The sequence below is a fragment of the Sinocyclocheilus rhinocerous genome, unplaced genomic scaffold, assembly GCF_001515625.1.
Source record: "Sinocyclocheilus rhinocerous isolate Xijiao unplaced genomic scaffold, SAMN03320098_v1.1 scaffold2056, whole genome shotgun sequence".
NCBI lineage: Eukaryota > Metazoa > Chordata > Actinopteri > Cypriniformes > Cyprinidae > Sinocyclocheilus > Sinocyclocheilus rhinocerous.
In genome coordinates, this window is record NW_015626032.1 from 446,884 (window position 1) to 466,162 (window position 19,279).

General features: G+C 36.5%; 2 protein-coding genes across 4 annotated transcripts in view; one reads left to right on the forward strand and one right to left on the reverse strand.

Moving 5' to 3' along the window:
- Positions 1-5,023, forward strand: part of LOC107706897 (ATP-binding cassette sub-family G member 2-like) — an 11,887-nt gene extending 6,864 nt beyond the window's left edge. The window contains exons 10-16 of the mRNA XM_016510747.1: positions 1,387-1,469; positions 1,854-1,943; positions 2,888-3,012; positions 3,345-3,499; positions 3,586-3,675; positions 3,782-3,867; positions 4,524-5,023. Coding sequence (XP_016366233.1) covers positions 1,387-1,469; positions 1,854-1,943; positions 2,888-3,012; positions 3,345-3,499; positions 3,586-3,675; positions 3,782-3,867; positions 4,524-4,671 — 777 coding nt within the window. The 3' untranslated portion in view covers positions 4,672-5,023. The remainder of the gene's footprint in view (positions 1-1,386; positions 1,470-1,853; positions 1,944-2,887; positions 3,013-3,344; positions 3,500-3,585; positions 3,676-3,781; positions 3,868-4,523) is intronic.
- A 581-nt stretch (positions 5,024-5,604) lies between these two features.
- Positions 5,605-15,489, reverse strand: LOC107706826 (polycystin-2-like). 3 transcript variants are annotated; one of them, XM_016510668.1, is made up of 15 exons: positions 15,259-15,489; positions 14,544-14,955; positions 14,075-14,188; positions 13,256-13,389; positions 12,912-13,162; positions 12,588-12,812; positions 11,269-11,497; positions 10,980-11,150; positions 10,709-10,890; positions 9,841-9,961; positions 9,542-9,762; positions 9,325-9,442; positions 8,431-8,591; positions 8,173-8,320; positions 5,605-7,267 (listed from the first exon to the last, which is right to left on the reverse strand). In XM_016510668.1, the coding sequence occupies exons 1-15, from the start codon at positions 15,262-15,264 to the stop codon at positions 7,040-7,042; spliced, it is 2,721 nt and encodes a 906-aa protein (XP_016366154.1). In that variant the 5' UTR covers positions 15,265-15,489; the 3' UTR covers positions 5,605-7,039. The 3 variants fall into 3 exon arrangements, with proteins under 3 accessions (XP_016366154.1, XP_016366163.1, XP_016366146.1); XM_016510677.1 differs by having other exon boundaries at positions 8,431-8,594; positions 15,263-15,487; XM_016510660.1 differs by having other exon boundaries at positions 8,431-8,594; positions 15,259-15,487.
- Positions 15,490-19,279: the final 3,790 nt, after the last annotated feature.

A 19,279-nucleotide genomic window follows, 5' to 3' on the forward strand; every position in this document is an offset into this window, starting at 1 on the left:
ATATTTACATGTATATATTTATATTCATGTAATTTAATTTATATATATATAAAGATATTTAATATATAAACAACATATTTTTCTTAAATATATACATGCATGTGTGTCTATTTATATATACGTAATAAATATACACAGTACACACACATATATTATGTAAACAAATACTTTTATTTTGGATGCGATTAATCGCGATTAATCATTTGACAGCACTAGTTAAAATCTTTATGGTATTATATATTGTACTGCCTTTTATTTTTTTCTGCTGTGTAGTACAATTATGATTTTCTTATAGTACATTATTTCACATAATACAATTATTTTCTGCCTTATAGTACAATTATTACTGTATTACAGTAATGAGAATTGTTGTATGGAAATTAAGAGTGATGGTAATTACAACAACTAAATTAAATCTCAAATGCATAATCATCTAAATCTAAGGGTCCTAATATATGCTTTATTTTTTAATGAAAAACATTATTCGTTTTGTTGTTGTTTGTTCCATATGTAACCAGGGCATGTTTTCATGAGAGTCAAGCATTCAGCTTAATCAGTGTCGGGACCGATTACACTAAACAAAGATTTATTTCCCCAATCATTTAAATCCATTCCTTCCTTCCCTCCCAACCACCATCCCATTCCAGATTTTCCTCAAAAGAGACTTTCTGGACACTTAGATGCTCATTAACCACCAAATGCCATCAGAGGAGCCCTTCACACATTATTAACAGCTGATTGCTCCCAGGGGCTTTCGGCTAATTTCTCGAAAGTCAAAGCTAAGCGGATTTGGTGACTGTTGTGATCTGGGTCTCGCCCGCCTCGTAGATCTGAACATGATTTCTGACCCTGCACACAAGCGTAACAGAATCATGTCTACCAGACTATCACCTGACTGGAGTTAGTTGAGTGCTGGCGCCTCGACATCTGGGGTGAAGATGGTTTATCATCCACAGCTCTGCGATATTTGCTTAGCCTTTTACCCTGGGAAGGACTTTCAGACTGCTCAGACACTCATAAACTGTCAAGAGATTATTGTCAAACTCGCTGGCTGTCACTCTTTCACCTTTATTGAGTATATGATCATGCCCGGGGGTTTATGTGTGGATGCCAAGATGTTCAGTATGTTGCCATGCATTTGGTGCATTGTTGGTAAATAATTGCTTGGATGTTTCGGGTGGTTCAAGTCCAAAGTCAAATCGGAATTTGTGTACCTGGTTCAATTGATTTGCTGGTAGTTATTTCCTATGCATTTTCTTGACGTATTTCTGTATTTACACTCAAAATAATATCTTTACGAAAGCATGTTCATGTGCCAATAATATTGATTTCATTTATACCAGTTTTAGAGCACACTTCTTGAATTATGATCATTATTTTTGGCAGTTGGCAGTCACGACCCTCATGGCTGCCATTGTTGGTGCAATCTTCTATGGAGTCAAAGATGACCAGAGCGGCATACAAAACAGGTGAGTTAACTTTTAAGTGAGTGGAATTAAGTACCGTAATTCATTTTAATACCTCATGTGTATATGTTTTAATACCAGTATGTGTTTATATATAAAGCTTCACGTTCTTGTGGACAAAGTACACATATCCTGTACCATTTCTATATATCCTGTACTTGGCGTAAAACATGATATTTGCCTTAAAATGTAGTGAAATAAATTTGAAAATTTCCTAAAATGAAAATACTCTGATTAAGAACATATATTTGAAAAATTTACTTGTACAGAAATACAAAAGAGTAATTCAGCGAGCATGAGGAATCATTTGACACATGAATTGGTCACACGTGCTCACTTGTTTTTGTTTTTATTAGTTTCATGCGAATGTCACCATTTTCTTTTCAGGTTTGGTGTTTTGTTCTTCATCACAACAAATCAGTGTTTCAGCACCCTCTCGGCTGCCGAACTCTTCATCACAGAGCGCAAGCTGTTTATGTAAGTACTTCAACACCTGTTTGACATTCAGAAAGGCTCTAGAAATATTTTATTTGCTACTACTGAGTATCAAATGCTGGGGTACTGTACATTTGCAAGCTGATAACCACACATACATAATGAGAAACTGAAAAGAAGTTCTTGTGTGAGTGATTTTGTTTTTGCATATCCTGAGGTCTCTAATTTCTGTGTAATAATGCAATACTGCATAAAAACTGGCTCAGTCCCTAATATCAAAAAGCAGATCTGGTTCTGCGTCTGCATTTGGTTCAGCCTTAAACTTGTTATTAAATATGTCGTTATAGAGTATGTTTCTTATTATTGCTATTTTAATATAATTTATATGTTTATTACAATATATAATAAACAAATATAAGACATATACAATTAAAAAATAAAAAAATATAATGCAAATAAATGCAAATATAATGAAAATAATTATATTTTAATACATAATTTAATGTTTCTATATTTATAATTGTATTTACAATTAACATTATTTTTGCATTATTTCGCTGCTTAAAGGGGTGGTTCACTGTTTTTTTTCTAGGCTTGATTGTGTTTATGGGGTGCAGTCTAACGTCTTAATGCTTCGTTTAAAAAAAAAAAAAAAAAAAACGCAGAAGTAACTCGTTGTAGTCCCTACCAGCCATTTTTGTAGGCATTAAACTGCCAGAATTTTAAAAGACGATATCTCCGTTTGCATTGAACTTTCAGCTTCGTAACTTTGCAGATATTGTTTATGCTCAGACAGCAACATTATACACTAAATAACGTTAAAAAAGTGAAATCGCAATCAACCACCCCTTTAATCTCTGTGCTTCATTGTGTGTAAACACCTTTTTAGGGTATATATGCAGGTTCAGATGCATCTTCTGTTCCGCCTCTACAGTGTAAATTAGCATGCTATTTATTTATTTATTTACCTTTTTTTTTTTTTGCAGTCACGAATACACAAGTGGATACTACAGAGTGTCTGTCTACTTCCTGTCTAAGATCCTGTCTGACATCATCACTCAGCGCACAATCCCTACCATACTCTTCACCTGTGTTGTTTATTTCATGATCGGTAAATGACGATTAAAATTGTACGAATGTACGGAAATGTACATAATTGCTCAAAATTACTCACTTGAATGGTAAGATCCATCTGTCTTCTGTAAATGTATAATATAACAGACAATATCGTAATTTAGTCTACAAATTTAAATATATATATATATATATGTATATATATTTACTTTACTTTTAGTCATTTAGCAGACGCTTTTATCCAAAGCGACTTACAAATAAGAAAAAGTAATTAAAACTAAAAGCTAAAACTCTATAAACACTATAATTTAATGTATCTTTGCCTGCATGTTTGCAGTGGTTTAAAATGTTCAAATCTTTGTTTTGCAGGGTTAAAACCCACAGCGGCAGCGTTCTTCATCTTCATGTTGACAGTGATTCTGGTTTCTTGTGCGGCTGCATCCATGACCATGGCCATCTCAGCTGACCAATCAGTGGTGGCCGTGGCCAACATCTTCATGACCATCAGCTTCATCTTCATGATGGCAAGTTCACACAGCCACATGCTGAAGAATACGTCTTTTGACTGCAGATGATCTGATGATCTAACTTGAATTGCATGTGTGTCCAGATCTTCTCTGGTCTGCTGGTTAACCTGAAGAGCACCATGGACTGGCTGTCCTGGTTGAAGTACCTCAGCATCCCTCGCTATGGGCTCGAGGTATGAACTTCCGCTTCTGTCCCAACATCTGAGTGTAACTAAAAGACTTTCTGTTGAGATAAATCATCTGTAATGATGGTTGAGGAATGTCTACTTATTTGAACAAGCATTGGAGATAAATGAGTTTGTGGGGCTGAAGTTTTGTGGAAATGTCTCTACTGTGATGAGCAGCCCTGCTGCTGACGTCCTCATGTAAGTATATGATATATAAATAGAATATGAACTACTAATCTCTTTATAAGCTTGGTTTTGCACTTTGAAATAGTTTATAATAGTGCATATATTGAGTAGGGTTGACATGCTATTAGTGTTAGTACTCTTACTAATTAGTTAGTTATCTTACATTTCCTAAATTGTAATACACTAATGTTCAAACATTTGGTGTCAGTATGATTGATTGATTTTTTGTGAAAGAAATTATTTTATTCAGCAAGGGTGCATTAAATGGATAAAATTTTAAGTAAAGACATTTATGATTACATTAATGTTACAAAAGATTTCTATTTCAAATAAATGCAATTCCTTTGAGCTTTCTATTAATCAAAAATCCTGAAAAAAAATGTACCAGGGTTTCCACAAAAATATTAAGCACAAATGTTTTCAACAAATCGGCATATTAGAATGATATCTGAAGGATCATGTGACACTGAAGACTGGAGTAATTCAGCTTTTCCATCACATGAATAAATTGTCTTTTTGAATAGTTGTTTTAAATAAAAAAAGTTATTTTAAATTGTAATAGCCTTGATGAACATAAGAGAAAAAACAATAAAATATCGGTATAATGGTAGTGTGTATATACAACAGATTATTTTTCACGTAAACTTATACTACATTATATTTTACAGGTGCACAGGAGAACAGCATCTGACCTTCCAAGGAATCAATTACTCATCCTGGGCTTTCTGGCACAACCACATGGCACTTACGGTCCTGACTTTGATTTTTCTCATCATCGCTTACATCAAGCTCAGATTCATTCATAAGTTCTTGTAAATGTTCTGATTTGTGTTCGCTTTATGAATGACCACACATTAGCACACACAATTCTGCTATCATACAATATCATTCTGTCCTTTACAGTAAGGATGTAAGGCCCTTTCTACATGTTTTATTCTATTCAAACATATCATATCATAATATTAGTAAGAGATCCCAAATGATAATCTTTTATAAGGTTATATTATGTTACGTTTACTGAAATGACTCATTAATCAAGTTAAATGTAAATATTTTGTCACCTCTCTTTCATTGTTTCCCCCACTCACAGGCCTGGTGCTGAAACCACGGATAAAAGCTAGTAAACTCTGACTCTGCTGATAACTACGCCATATCTCTTTATTGTACAGATCTTACAGTCGCTTTGTGAAAGTGACGTGACACGTGGCCAAGTATGGTGACCCATACTCGGAATTAGTGCTCTGCATTTATCCCATCCAAAGTGCACACACACAGCAGTGAACACACACACACCGTGAACACACACCCGGAGCAGTGGGCAGCCATTTTTTGCTGCGGCGCCCGGGGAGCAGTTGGGGGTTCGGTGCCTTGCTCAAGGGCACCTCAGTCGTGGTATTGAAGGTGGAAGAGAGTGCTGTACATTCACTCCCCCCACCTACAATCCCTGCCGGTACGAGACTCGAACCCGCAACCTTTGGGTTACGAGTCCGACTCTCTAACCATTAGGCCACGACTTCCCTGTTTCTGTTAGAGGGCATTATAACTGGGATCAAGCCAAATAATCAGCACATGAGTTTGAGTAGATTTTATTTTTTATTTTGATTGTTATATTAAACTGTAAATAACAATCTGCCAACTACAGAGTACCATAAAAAGTTACAAAGGTAATTGCACAAATCAAAAAAAAAAGTTTTATTACGCTTTTTGACATTTTTATTACATTTTCGGGAAGAAGTGTGTAATCTCTGCTTCTCTAGCAGCACCAAACACTGATTTGTTTGAGCGACCCAACATAACACATCTGGCACATTTGACACAAGTGACTACCTGTTTGACCGTATATTTATACAAACTCTTTGTAAACAATTATTTTAGCAGTTTGTTGATGCTAGTTGTGCAGAAGTTATACACTTTACATTTAGGGAATTATGAAAAGCTTTGTAAATCCTACCTTAAGACAAATACACATGGGTTTCCCATGAAATCAGATGCACTCCAAATTGAAGTTTGTTTAAAAATGCAAAAAGTATCAAAATGATTTAAGAATCATAATTATTAAAAATACATTTAAGTATATATGTTTAACAAAACATGCCACACTTAAAATGAGATGTGAACTGCAAAATATGCAAAGCAAACTATAAACTGAGTGAAAATTGCACCAAAGCTCATTAACAAATACAGTTTCTCTATAAAGCATTGTTGTGACCACCTTCATTGTTTGAAAATTGTGAATGTTTACTTTTCATATCAAAGATGCTTTATAAGGTATACTTTTGTGTATGAATAGCTGTTTTCATACATTTCTTCTGTTCCATCATATATATAAAGATACTGATCCTTGTTGAACATTATTTCCTTCATTACATTCATTACTGTAAGCTTTCCAACTGGTTTCTTCAATACTGATGAAAATGGACTTCAATACTGTCGGTCAGTGAAAGTGTAATTCATATCTAAGTATATACTGCATTTCAACCAAACCGTAAGCAGTGCATTAAATTGTAGAAGGATACAGTACAAAAAAATCTGATATAAAATAAACATATGATGAATGTTCTGAGACATTTTTACATTGGCTTCTAACCAGCTGCTGTCAAGGTGATTTTTGGTGACTATCAGGTTCACATAGAATTTACTTTAATTTTTTGCTTAGATGTTGTTAGCAATGTAAAGAAAACTTTCTGGGACCAATGAATGCTATAAATGAGTTGTAGCTTATTGAAGAAATAATATACTGAATACTAGAAGTGATCATAGCTAAGATTGCTGGAAAAAGCTAAATGTACCTCAATTTGAAAATGCATTAAATTTTACCGGGTTAATACATGTTAATACAAGCAAACCAAAGCTAAGCTGCCACTGACTGACCTTAAAATCGAATTCGCTTTATATCCACAAAAATGTATTTTCATTAAGTAATAGTGAAACTGTGTTTTAGAACTTCCTGGTCGCATAAAAACCATTTATCTTAATTTTTGCATTATAAAACCCCATTTAACTTTAATATAAAGAAACCCAAATAAATAGCTTTTTGCAGGACTATTTAACTACTGCTGTGGCTTTGAGGTGGTTCTTTAATACGTTTAAGTATGTTTTGCCCAGTGCACGGCACCTGACGTGGCACTGGAGAACAAATTGTGGAATTCATGATCTGTAGGAATGTTTTTACAATCAAAACCCTTCACATGTGGGTGGCCCCACTGGCCGCACCATCCGGGCCCTCATCGGACAGCGAGGAGGGTGAGCGGGAACTGCGTGGGTGGAGCTGAGCAGATGGGATGATGGGAGTGGCCTGACGGTGGCTCACCTGTGACATGGTGTCATCAGACTCCCAGCGCTCCAGTTCTTCTCTCACCAGTCTGTCCATTTGCTCTCGGTGCAGCTCGGGATCCCGGCCCATCCTCTCGTCCTGAGAGCATGAGATTGCATTTCTCAATGTAAGTGACAGATTCTACAATATTTTGCTCTAATCCACAACTGAACATGAAAAATGACTAAAGCTGTTTCTCAAAACCTGCCGTCTCAAAAGCATTTTTGGGAATCATAAGCACGGTCCTGACACAAGTTATCTCCATGTCCTAACAAGTGTCCAGCAACAAAAAATTTGTCTAAAAGCGAAAATGCTACCCAACATCACACAATATATTGTATAGATGATTATATTTCTATTTAGCAGTAAATGATGTTGGAATTTAGTTATAAATATTATTTAATCATTAATTATTTTCTAGAAGTAAACAGTAATTTAATTATTAAAACATATATTAAAAAAAAAATTATTAAACATAAAATGTACACCAACATTTAAAAAAAAAAATAATTTCTGTGATTTTTTAAAATACTTTTATTAAACACGAATTTATTAAATTGATCAAAAGTGACAGTAAATAGAATTATAATGTTACAAAATATTTCTATTTCAAATAAATGCTGCAAAAACTTTGAAACACTGACAATAATAAGAATCAGCATATTAGAATGATTTCTGAAGGATCACGTGACACTGAAGACTGGAGTAATGATGCTGAAAATTCAGCTTGGCCATCAAGGGAAAAAAAATTGCAATTTAAAATATATTAAAATAGAAATCAGTTATTTTAAATTGTAATAATATTTTACAATATTACTGTTTTTATCCTATTTTCCTTGAAAAACATTAAATAATCTTAATTATTCCACACTTTGAAAATTATAATCTATCTATCTATATAATGTACTATTTCACCTAATATTTTTTGTGGTTTTCACTAGGTTTTGTTTCACATTTGCAAATGTGCATAATATATTTGTAAGGTTAAACATTTTTATCATCACCTCCATGACTCCATCCAGGATCCGTCCAAGCACATCCCTCCTCTTCATCTTGGCTCTCTCCATGGCCTCTAACTTCACGATAACGGCGTCAATCTTTGACACGATGCTGCCGATGGAGTGCTCCATGCGGTCCACTCGACGCACGAGCCTGATGGGCCACATCAAGCACAAAATAGTTTTCATTTAGAGGTCTAACATTCAATATATTGTGAAAACGTAATGCTAGCTAAAGGATGTTGAGTGACAGGTGATGTTTACACTTGGAACTCCTCGTAAGACACGCCCCCTGAGCTGCTGCCACGGCGACGAGAGCTGTGTCCACTGTCCTCATCGTCGTCCTCCTCGGAGTCGTCCTGGCTACGCGAGAAGCTCCGCCCACTCACTGGCCTGGGCAGCGAACTGTGCTCCAGATCCAAGTCCTCCTGGCGAGTGTTCAAGAGATACTAAGCATCCGCTCCAGTGTGATTTAGAGATTTGCTTCTTGTTTTAACCTCTTAAGACCCGGCAAAACATTTTAGGGAAAAATTTGTATTTTTTGATGTCATTACATTGTTTAGAGCAGTGGTTCCCAACTCTGGTCCTGGAGGCACCCCAACACTGCACGTTTTGCATGTCTCCTTAATCAAACACACCTGATTCAGGTCATCAGCTCATTAGTAGAGACTTCAAGACCTGAAATTGGTGCGTCAGAGAAAGGAGACATGCAAAATGTGCAGTGTTGGGGTGCCTCCAGGACCAGGGTTGGGAACCACTGCTCTAGAGCATTAAAAAAAATGTAAACAAAAAAAAATTTTTTTTTAAATGGTATTTCATTCATAAGTTATGCTACGTCCTTGGTAGAGGACATCGGGACTCAATTTCTTTAAAAAAATAAAAAGACATGAATGAACATGCATAGGCAAAAACAATAGATTTTTTTAAAATCACCAATACATTTTTAGTTTTCGGTCCACATATGAGGATGCAGGGTCTCAGGAGGTTAACTGTGTTCTTGAATTTTTTTTGTAGCTCTGAAGGTCATGGGTTCGATTCCCAGGAAAGCAAGAACTGATAATATGTGTACCTTGAATGCACTGTAAGTTGCTTTGGATAAAAGCATCTGCCAAATGCAAAAACTAAACTAATTATGTAAGCATAGGTTTTTCCACTCACTCTCTCTTTCTCCAAGTCATCTCTCATTTGCTGGTGCTCGTGTTCGGTCAGTTCCTGATCTCCGTCAAGGTCATACTTGGCAAAAATGGCTTCAATCTCAGCATCCGAATGGCCCTTTCTGTGTACAAATGCATATAAAACTATTCGCACTGACAGTTAACATGCATCTTGTAGGGGGTTTAATTTGTATCACACAGTGGGGGTAAATGATTCTCACCCTCTGAGGTCTTGTCGGAGCTCATCAAAGCTGAGTTTGGCCCCAGCCTGCTGTAAACTGTCTGGGGTGTCATTGATGGAGGTCTTCTTCAGCTTGAGTTTGACCATCGCCCTGTTGTAGCCCTTCTTGATGAGGTCTGTGATCTCCATCTCTGACCTCTGCTGGGCCATGTCAGCTTTCACCTCAGAGTACGTGTCATTGATGATGGCCAAGAACATATTCTGAACAGTAAAACATGAGCATTTTTTTCATTTAAGATTTATTTCATGTAATTTATGTCATGTTTCTCTTGTGTTTACCAGTAGAATCATGAAGATGAAGAACACAAAGGTGGTGAAGTAAATTGGCCCCAACACGCCATCGGCCTCCTCGATTTCTGAGAAGTCAAAATCTCCCAGAATGATCCGGAACTGTGTGAAACTGTGAGCAACGGAAACCACCAACGTTAATAATATATTCATAAAGTATTAAAATATTTTAAAAACAAAATGTCTTAAAGGGATAGGCCACCCAAAAATGAAAATGCTGTCGTCATTTGCAAGCTGTTTTAAAACTGTATGACTTTCTTTCTTCTGTTGAACACAAAAGCAGATATTTTGAAGAATGTGGGCAATCAAACAGTTGCTGGTCCCCATGGACTTCCATAGTACTTTTTCTATACTAACAGCTTGAGGGTGAGTAAATGATGACAGAATTTTCATTTTGGGTGGACTACCCCTTTAAAAGTAACTAAGTGAATACATTTACTGATTTATAATTAAATGAATAATTAAAAACAAATATTCTTTCTAAAATAAAAAGAATATTACAAAAAGAAAAGTGATACTTTATGTAAATTTTATGACATGCGCATTTAAAGTTTTCTTACATACGTACATCCGAATTAATTAAGGCAGGGACTGTAATTAAATCAAAATTTCATTCAAACTTACAAGGTAAAAAAAGTAACAATTTTAAACATATACATGGATGAATCATACACAATAACATCTATAACATGCATTTAGAAAATAGATAGAAAATAATTTCATTTCATGATCTTGTATTAATTTTTTTCTAATTAGCTGACAACTAATTGTTATGTTTTGTGTATTACTGCATATTATTATTTATATAATACTATATTCTAATTATATTCTTGGTTATTTAGATGCCTCCAAAACTCACATGCAGGCCTGAAAGGTGCTGAAGTCGTTAACTTGAGTTCCAAACACTAAATACGCCAGCTGAGCGTAGGCCAGGAACACGATGAAAAACATGATAGCGAAGCCCATCAGGTCCTTGGCACAGCGTGACATGGTGGTGGACAGCTGATTCATGGTCTTATTGAAATTAATAAACTTAAAAAGCTGTGGGAAAAGCAAGATGGTTGTATTTTGATGGAACAACAACAACAAAAAATCATTCTTGCATGTCAAATGTTGAGATAAGACCTCACCTTCACCCATGAGAGGAAGACAATGACAGCAGCCAGGTTATTGAAGTGAACCTGAAGGCGAGCAAGCGGCTCAAAGTTGGGGTATGTGCTGTGGTTCTCCAGCAGGAAGTGAAGTCTGTGACTGACCGCTGAAGTTCTGCATATGTTCATAATGATGGCTGGAACGCTGAGCTGTGACGATGATGAACAAGATGAGCAAAGACCAACGTGTCATACTCAAATGACATTGGCCGGAGTAAACCATACATATGCAGTGTCTCAAAATCTATCATTATGCACTTTGACCTACTGCAACAATGAGAACATCCAAGCAGTTCCACAAGCTCTTGAAGTAACGCAAACGATGCAGGCGGATCTCTAGAACTTCTTCCACCAGGTAATACAGCACAAAGAGGCAGAAGGCCACTTCACACATTCCCACAAAGTAGTCCCAGCTGGACACGTAGCGGATAAGACGCACCGTCTGGAACTGCCAGGAGGTCACAGCGCCCCCTGTGGCTGGAAACTCCACCAGCAACCTACAGCAAAGCAGTAAGTGACAGATCTTTGAGGCAAGGTTGTATAACGAGTCAAGAAAAGTAAAGCATGGATGCTAAAGCTATGTTATATTTTATTGCATAAAATAACTTTAAATTTTACGGATCCCCACACTGATATGCGTAAAAAAAAAAAAAAATTTTTAATTCTGGCCACAAATTAAGAATTTGTTCCCACAATTTAATAATTAGCCCCTTTGTTTTAAGTAAACTGCATGGTCATGTTGTACTAAATCGTTCTCATAATTTGCTGATTTGTTCCCTCGTGGCCTGGATTTAACTAAAATGAGGGAACAAATGAATAAGTCACGTGAACAAATTCTTAATTCGTGGCACCAATATCTTTTGTTTTCCTCTGCATGTCATCTCCAGGGCTCCGAAATGTAGTTATTTAAATTAAAAATATTTTACATTTAAATATTCATTTAATATATTTAAGTTAAATAAATGCAAGAAAGGAAAGAGTGTGCAAATGGTGGGCAAATTACACCATCACAAATGCTAAACTTTAATCCTAAAAAATGTTCTTAAACTTAAATTTCTTTAAAAAAAGTACAAATATAAAAAGTTATACTTTATAAGTAAAAAGTACAGAAAAGCTTGATGTTTTAAATGGAGTCTGTATGATAAAAGTAGAAGAATGTTAAACCTATGCTATATTTCATTATATAAATTACCTATTTAAATATAGATATTTACATGTTACATGTTTCAATTAAATTATTTATATATATATAAATATATATATATATATATATATATTACAAATTATTATATACTTTATTTATTATGAATCACAATTCAGTATGCAATTCATTATGAAACCTTAACTATGTATGGATAATTTTCCAACTTTAACCGTAAATTAATTTCTTTCTTTCTTTTTTTTTAATGTCCAAGTATAAAAAGTTTACACAAAATGGAGTCTGTATGTTAATGGTTTGGGCAGAATTAATTGAAAAAATTAAAAACAGTAATTGGGATTCTTGGTCTAGAACACAATAATTTTTAATCCCTTTAAAAATGTAAGCATTTAATCCCATGCACTTACAACACACATTCAGTTCATTACCTGACAATACAAAACAGGTTAACGTTGCCATTGTAGATGGAGAAGTCCAGGAACACTGCTCTAGTGCCACGGTCCAACCAGAGGTTGTTTTTTAACTCCTGCAGCTGATTGGCTGACTTCTCTCGAGTGCGTGACAGGTCCTGGTAGTAACCTCCACCACCATAAGTCGACATCTGACCCCAGTAGCTGCTCTCACCCAGATTGCTCTCCTCTGAGTATCTCCACCTGGCAGATAAACAGCATGATAAACCTGTTCAAGACCAACGATCAACAACTATTTTTATTAATTTTCTATTTATTCAAAATATACATCATTTTACATACGCTGTGCCATTCTTCGGTCCGAACGGTGACTTGTCCTCATTGGCAGGAGAATAGACACTGTAGCAGTCGTAAACCTCATCCCACAGGTCCTCATGGACAGAACAGGACTCATTGCGTACTTTGAGTTGCCGTAGACGTGGGACGCCCAACAGGAGGTTCTCGTAGTAGATCAGACTCTGGTTTTCTGGGAGGCTCTTGTTGTTGTACCAGAACTCCCAGTACATGCCATTAAGAAAGGGGCCTTCTGTGAACTACAGATAAAGTTTTCATTAATGTATGTGATGCAGTTATAACTAATCTGCAATTTCGTACTGTAAAAGAGCATTAGTCAGTGGAATAATTACTTTCCAGAAGTCCTCCATGGTTGAAAGGGTCTTGAAGGTCGTGGGTTCTCCGCTTGTCAGCGGTGTATCCAAGAAGAGTTGGGACATGACTTTGGTGTAGTAGTACATGTTGGTGCTCACCATGCCATAGGTTACTAATACAAATATCAATAATGTGTTTTAATCAGAATAACATGTTCTGTTTCTGTAGATGGTAGAGCATATTGGAGAGCAGATAGATGCTCCTAAATTTTCACTATATAAAATGTTGTGCATTTTTAATATGGATGCATTTATTTGTGTTCCTGTTGCTCAAGCTGTAAAGCATGGTGCAAGCCAATGTCATGGGTTCAATTCCCAAAGAATGCATTAACTGATAAAATGTACTGTACACTGTATATGCAATGTAAGTTTGTTAAAAATCTGAAAAGTCTGAAATGCATAAATGCAAAATGAAAATGCATGCTTTTTTTTTTTCAAAAAAACAAAACAAAACATTAATTGTTGCTGTGGTTGTTACGAGTATTTATAGTGCCTGTTATTCCAGAAAGGGGCAGACCCTGGGAAAATGACAATTTGAGCAATATTTTTTTCCATTTTGTCATCTGAATGTCTATGCTGAATGGCAACTTATATTGTAGCATTCAAAATTTAAAAAATAAATTATACTTTTTAAGTATTCTTACATTTTATGCTCTAATTAAACAGATTCTTAATCTGACAAATATTTTCAAGGCCTTTTACTCTAACATGTAAGGAAAGGAAATGTAAAAGAATTAAAAATATTAATGTAATGGTATGCATTAACATATGCAAGCATGAAACCAATATTCAACCTACATATGCAGAGGGTGACCAGAAAGAGGATGTAGGTGATCATTTCTCGTAGGACGGTTTTCAGGTACATCTCTCTGTTACTGTTGCTCTCACCCAAAAGACGAGTGTCCCACAGCACTGAAACAGAGAAAGAAATTAGGAAAAAGATTTTCCATCAATTCACGAAAACACGTTTACCTAGCTATCTAATTCATTCTATTTAAAATGTTTACATTTTGTTAATCTTCTTCTGAGACAAAATTTTATAATGTGATAAATGTGTTTAAATGTGAAAACCATGATACATGTTTTTGGGGGGGTTTAGTTAGAAGGAACAAATTCTAAACAGTATACACATTAACCAAACACCTTGTTATATTTAAATTTTACTTAAGACATTATTGTGGCCCTTTATGACCCATCCTCGTAAGGCAATTAGACGTTTTACAATATTTGTGCGTACATTTTCAGTATAGTGAAACATAAATTTCACCTCTCATTTTCTCCAGTATCCTCTTCCCACAGCTGCTGTGTTCTTGTGCTGGTGGAGTTGGATACTGTCCTCTGTTGATCCGCGCACTGATGCCAGAGAAGCTCCCGGGTCCGCTGCTGCTGCTGGACGCCGTGGACACAGAGCGCCGGCCCGGGCTCGCCGGAGGCCAGTCCGCTTTCATCATCCCTTCCTCCGGTTCGAACCCTGGGTTATCCCGGCTCCATGCGTGTCTGGAGCTGGAGGTAGGTGGAGAGGGGGTCTCATCGGGCACTCCAAGGCCCACTTCTTCATGATGCATTTTTTCCATCTCGATCCCTTCATAAGGCGGAGAGGATGCGGGGGCAGATGCCGCCTGGGCCTGCGGTGCTTGATGACGGACGCGACTGGAGCTCATCGTGTCATTTACAGTAACCTAACATAAACAAACGTCTTCATTTTAGTCGCTCTTTAGTCGGAAGCTAGTGCAAAGTGATGCCAAAACTCAAAACACAGATTCAGAAAGTCTCGAATTTGATTTCCACCAAGTCAAGGTTATCGAATAGTTATTGTTTCAGCTTTTTAAAAATTCGAAATCCACTTTTACGACGTTATGCAATAGAAATACGCGAGAAAATCCGAGTGAAAACTTCATACCACAACAAAAACCGCAGAAAGGTAACGTTAATGTTATTTGTCTGGAAAAAGAGACACTTTGAAAAATAAGAATAGTTTATACTTGCATGTTTTTCTCTAAAATAACTCGGGGTGGCTTCAGTCCAGCTTTTGGGAGAGAGGAGAAAAGCAGTTTTCCAGTCCACACTCAGCCATCTTGTTCCCAGTTGTTTCCAGACTGGAGGAATCCAGTTACACTGACATCAACCTCTGGAAACGTCAACATTGCCCTTATTTAGTGCAGCTCCTGCCTCTCTGTCCACCACACTTTCACGGACACTCACAAAATCATTCAAACGTGCGCTTAATAAAAATATAAGAAATTAAAACTCAATTTAATTTTGTAAATGGTTTACATCTTTAAATTAATGTGTAAATAGGTAAAAAAAAAAAAAGTTATAAAATATTGGCCGTACATTTGTATCATTAGGTCTAACTACGCGAATTAACACACTCTGTTGTTGTTTGCGACTCTTGCTGCCAGGCAACAAGATGTCGCCCCCTCTCCAGGATTGGATGAGAAGTGTGAGTGACAGTTCGATGAACCAATCAAAAGATCAAATCAAAAAACTTTACTACTGTATGCAAGTGGGTAGGCAAGTATGAGATGTGGCGACTATATACTAGGGTCTCTTAGCTATATATCTTTGCTATATATCAGTTAATTACCACAGAAGTTAAGTTTTAAATAATGACTTCCAAAAGCACTGTAAAACATAAGAATATAAGGGGAAACTGCTACTATATAGTGATATTATGTATAGCGATCATAGACTGTAAAAAAGATAGCGATACTTAGGCCTATATAGTGATACTATTTATCACCATGCTTTCCAAGTACACTCTTAAAAATAAATTGCTTTTATTGGCATTGATTGTTCCACGAAGAACCTTTAACATCCATAGAAACTTCCGATTGCACAAAAGGTTCTTTATAGTAGAAAATGGTTCTTTAGGTTATTAAAATGTTCTTTACACTAAGAAAAATTGTTCTTTTTTCATTAAATCGAATTTTCTGATATTCATGTATAGAGCGACTGTGACAAATCTGTTAATTTGGTCATTAATATCATGCTTTACTAATTATGCCTGATATTTATTATTAAATAGTTAATTTTATTCTAAAATGAATTACTTTCAGTGGTGTTTGTAAAACATGTTTATTTGTCAATAGGTACTGCTTGTACAGTAGTAGGCTATATTTGACTAAAAACTTAAACTTTGACTTTAGACCTGATGACTTTGACATGCTTAAAGCATAATAATTACACAATTCTTACACAATTCACACAGTTATAAACACATACATTAGGTATCTCCACTGATTTATGAGTGTGAATGTCAGAACCACTGATTTTTTGGTCCCATTTGCCCTCTGTTGAGAAGTGCTCAGATGTTGTTCTTCTAGAAAGTCATGAAGTTACACCGAAGGATGAGGAGCGAGGCGGTTACTGTGTGGATTATGAGGCAGCCAGTCCTTTTCCCACCCCTGCTGCACTAACAACCGCAATAAATAAAGTACCATACACGGTTATGCCAGTCCAAACCCCCCCCCCCAAAAAAAATCCAAAATTCAGTGCTGGGTGTACTACGGTAAACCTGTGAAGCTGTATCTACCCATGAGGAATCTGCCCATACTTCCCAATTCTCAGGGGAATAGGGTGGTCTCTGGGCCATATACAGGGGGAATGAACGGTTTTGTTAATATCCAACATAGGGTAGTGTGCGGGAAACTGCAAAGGCCAATGAGAAGTTTCCCTAAAGGACTTCATGATTACGATAATGGCAACCGAGGATAACCTATAATAAAGGATCAGGGGCAGTTAAGCCAATAGCGGGCAGGCCTGTGATTGTGTTTCAGATGTCCAACAGTCGAAGCTACTCTTTTTACAAATGTCTCAGATCTTATCAGGGAGTTTTAGCTGCTCAGAGGCCCAGGGGAAGTACGGTTTCTTCTCGCTGTGTTTAGGGTGCAGGACTAGACTACCCAGGTAGCCATCGCAATCGGGCCAATTGCGGCTGAGTGACGGCTCACCGAAAGTGAGCCAGCTCTGGCCCAGTAATGGTTGCCAGATTTGGCTAGGCTTTGGATGTGCGGACCTGGCCTGATTTGCACTGAGACACGGCACATTTATAGCCACATTTGGCCCGATTACGGACCATAAGGGCTGGTCTGATTTTGGCTGAGATATGGCCATGCAGACCCGGACCAGTTTAGGTTGAGTGCTGGGGGTGGGTCTCCGTTTACAATGTGGTAAATAGTATGTAGCAGTGACACTTAAAATTAAACATCTTTTACCTGCCCATGTTATGGTATGTGTTAGTGTATTTTTTATTTGAATGCCTATTAATATTTTTTTCCTTTTATCCAGCATTCTCTTTTTTCTTTAACTACATTTGGAAATTAATGATTTAATTCATATAATGAAACAAGCTTAAAGTGGTTAAGGGAACATTATTTTTGCTATATGAGTTTCAAGACATGCGCACTAGATTAGACATCTAATGACAAAACCTGATGGGCTTTTTGTCCTGCTAATTGCCAGAAGACCAGAAGAACTTACTACACTGGTGAGTAAACATTTGATAATCTAACATATAACATTATATTTTAATAAACCGTTCTACACATATAATATCAAAGTAATGTTTATTTATAATGAAGCTATAATTGTGAGTTTGCTGACATAGTGCTAGAGTTTAGCTCCAACCATAATCAAGCACACCTGATCCAGCTAATCAAGGTCTTCAGGATTACTAGAAACTTCCAAACAGGTGTGAGTTAGAGCTGGTTGGAGCTAAACTCTGCAGAGCTGCGGCCCTCCAGGAATTGAGTGTGACACTACTGGTCTATAGTATTGCGACTGATCTCTTTTTTTTTCAATCAGTGCAAAGAAATGCAAGTACCGGCAGTGCATCAGATGGAGTAGGCCGTAGTAGGTGGGGATGCCATGAAAAGAAATGGTGTAAGGGCCAAACCCTTAATCTTTGTAAAGGTGACATATTTAGTTTACATGCATAAGTACATGTAGACTTAACAAGGACACTGTAAAATATGTATTTTATTTTAGTTGGAAGTAGATGCCATCTTAAGGATTTTAAGGTAACAATGTCATTTTGTGGAAAAACAAATTATTCAAAGCTCTGGTTTTATATAAAAACTGGAAGGAGTCTTTAATACACATATTTTAGAAGTTGTAATTCTGTATGAGTAAGTGTAAGTATATATATATATATATATATATATATATTTATATATATACAGTATATAAATCACACCAACCAAAATGGTACTCTTAGCCAGTACTGGTCTGAGTCTGGGTGCTGAAACTAAGCCAACACCACCGGCATTGGGCCACTCGTCGGTGTGATTGTGGCCCAATGCCGGTGGTGTTGGCCCAGTTTCAGTACCCAGACTCGGACCAGTACTGGCTAAGTGTTTCATTTCTCGTCGGTGTGATTGTGGCTCAATGCCGGTGGTGTTGTCTCAGTTTTGGCAGCCGGACTCGGGCCAGTGTATTTGGACCGATTCTGGGGCGTCATTCATCCCATGTCCATGCCGAGTCTGGCAACCGCAGCAAGGCCGAGTTATTTCTTCCGGCCTGCCGGATCTGGGCCATTTTCGGGCCAAACCATTTTGGCTACCTGGGTAATGTTCTTCTCCAAGTAGATACAAGCTCATTTAAATTTTCATGTCAAGAGCCAACTTCCTCCTTTCAGCATGTTCAACATGAGCTTCATTCAACTGATTCTGACAGTGAGTATACACAAACTATCATTGTTTTGCATATCCTTTTTATTTTGTTATGTAGTTGTGTTGTACCACTATGAAGCATGTCTCTAATAAAAATAAAAGCACTGTACATGGCAGGTGACTTGAAGTTGATTCTATTCTAGTTCTACTACTTTTTCACACAAATGCCATTTTTGACCGTTTTTATATACTTAAGTATATAAAGTATAAGTAAGTATGTAACTGCAAAACACTATTAGAATTGTGACATATACATTTTAACTTATACATTGATTAACCTTTAACACATGATCATTTATAATATGCGGTGAATAACAATGCACAAATAAAC

Excerpts from the sequence above, each read along its gene's own strand:
- LOC107706826 (XM_016510660.1), bottom strand. Across the intron at positions 12,813-12,911 it reads GGACCGAAGAATGGCACAGC|GTGGAGATACTCAGAGGAGA; the intron begins GTATGTAAAATG and ends TTTATCTGCCAG. Across the intron at positions 11,151-11,268 it reads TGGATGTTCTCATTGTTGCA|CTCAGCGTTCCAGCCATCAT; the intron begins GTAGGTCAAAGT and ends TCATCGTCACAG.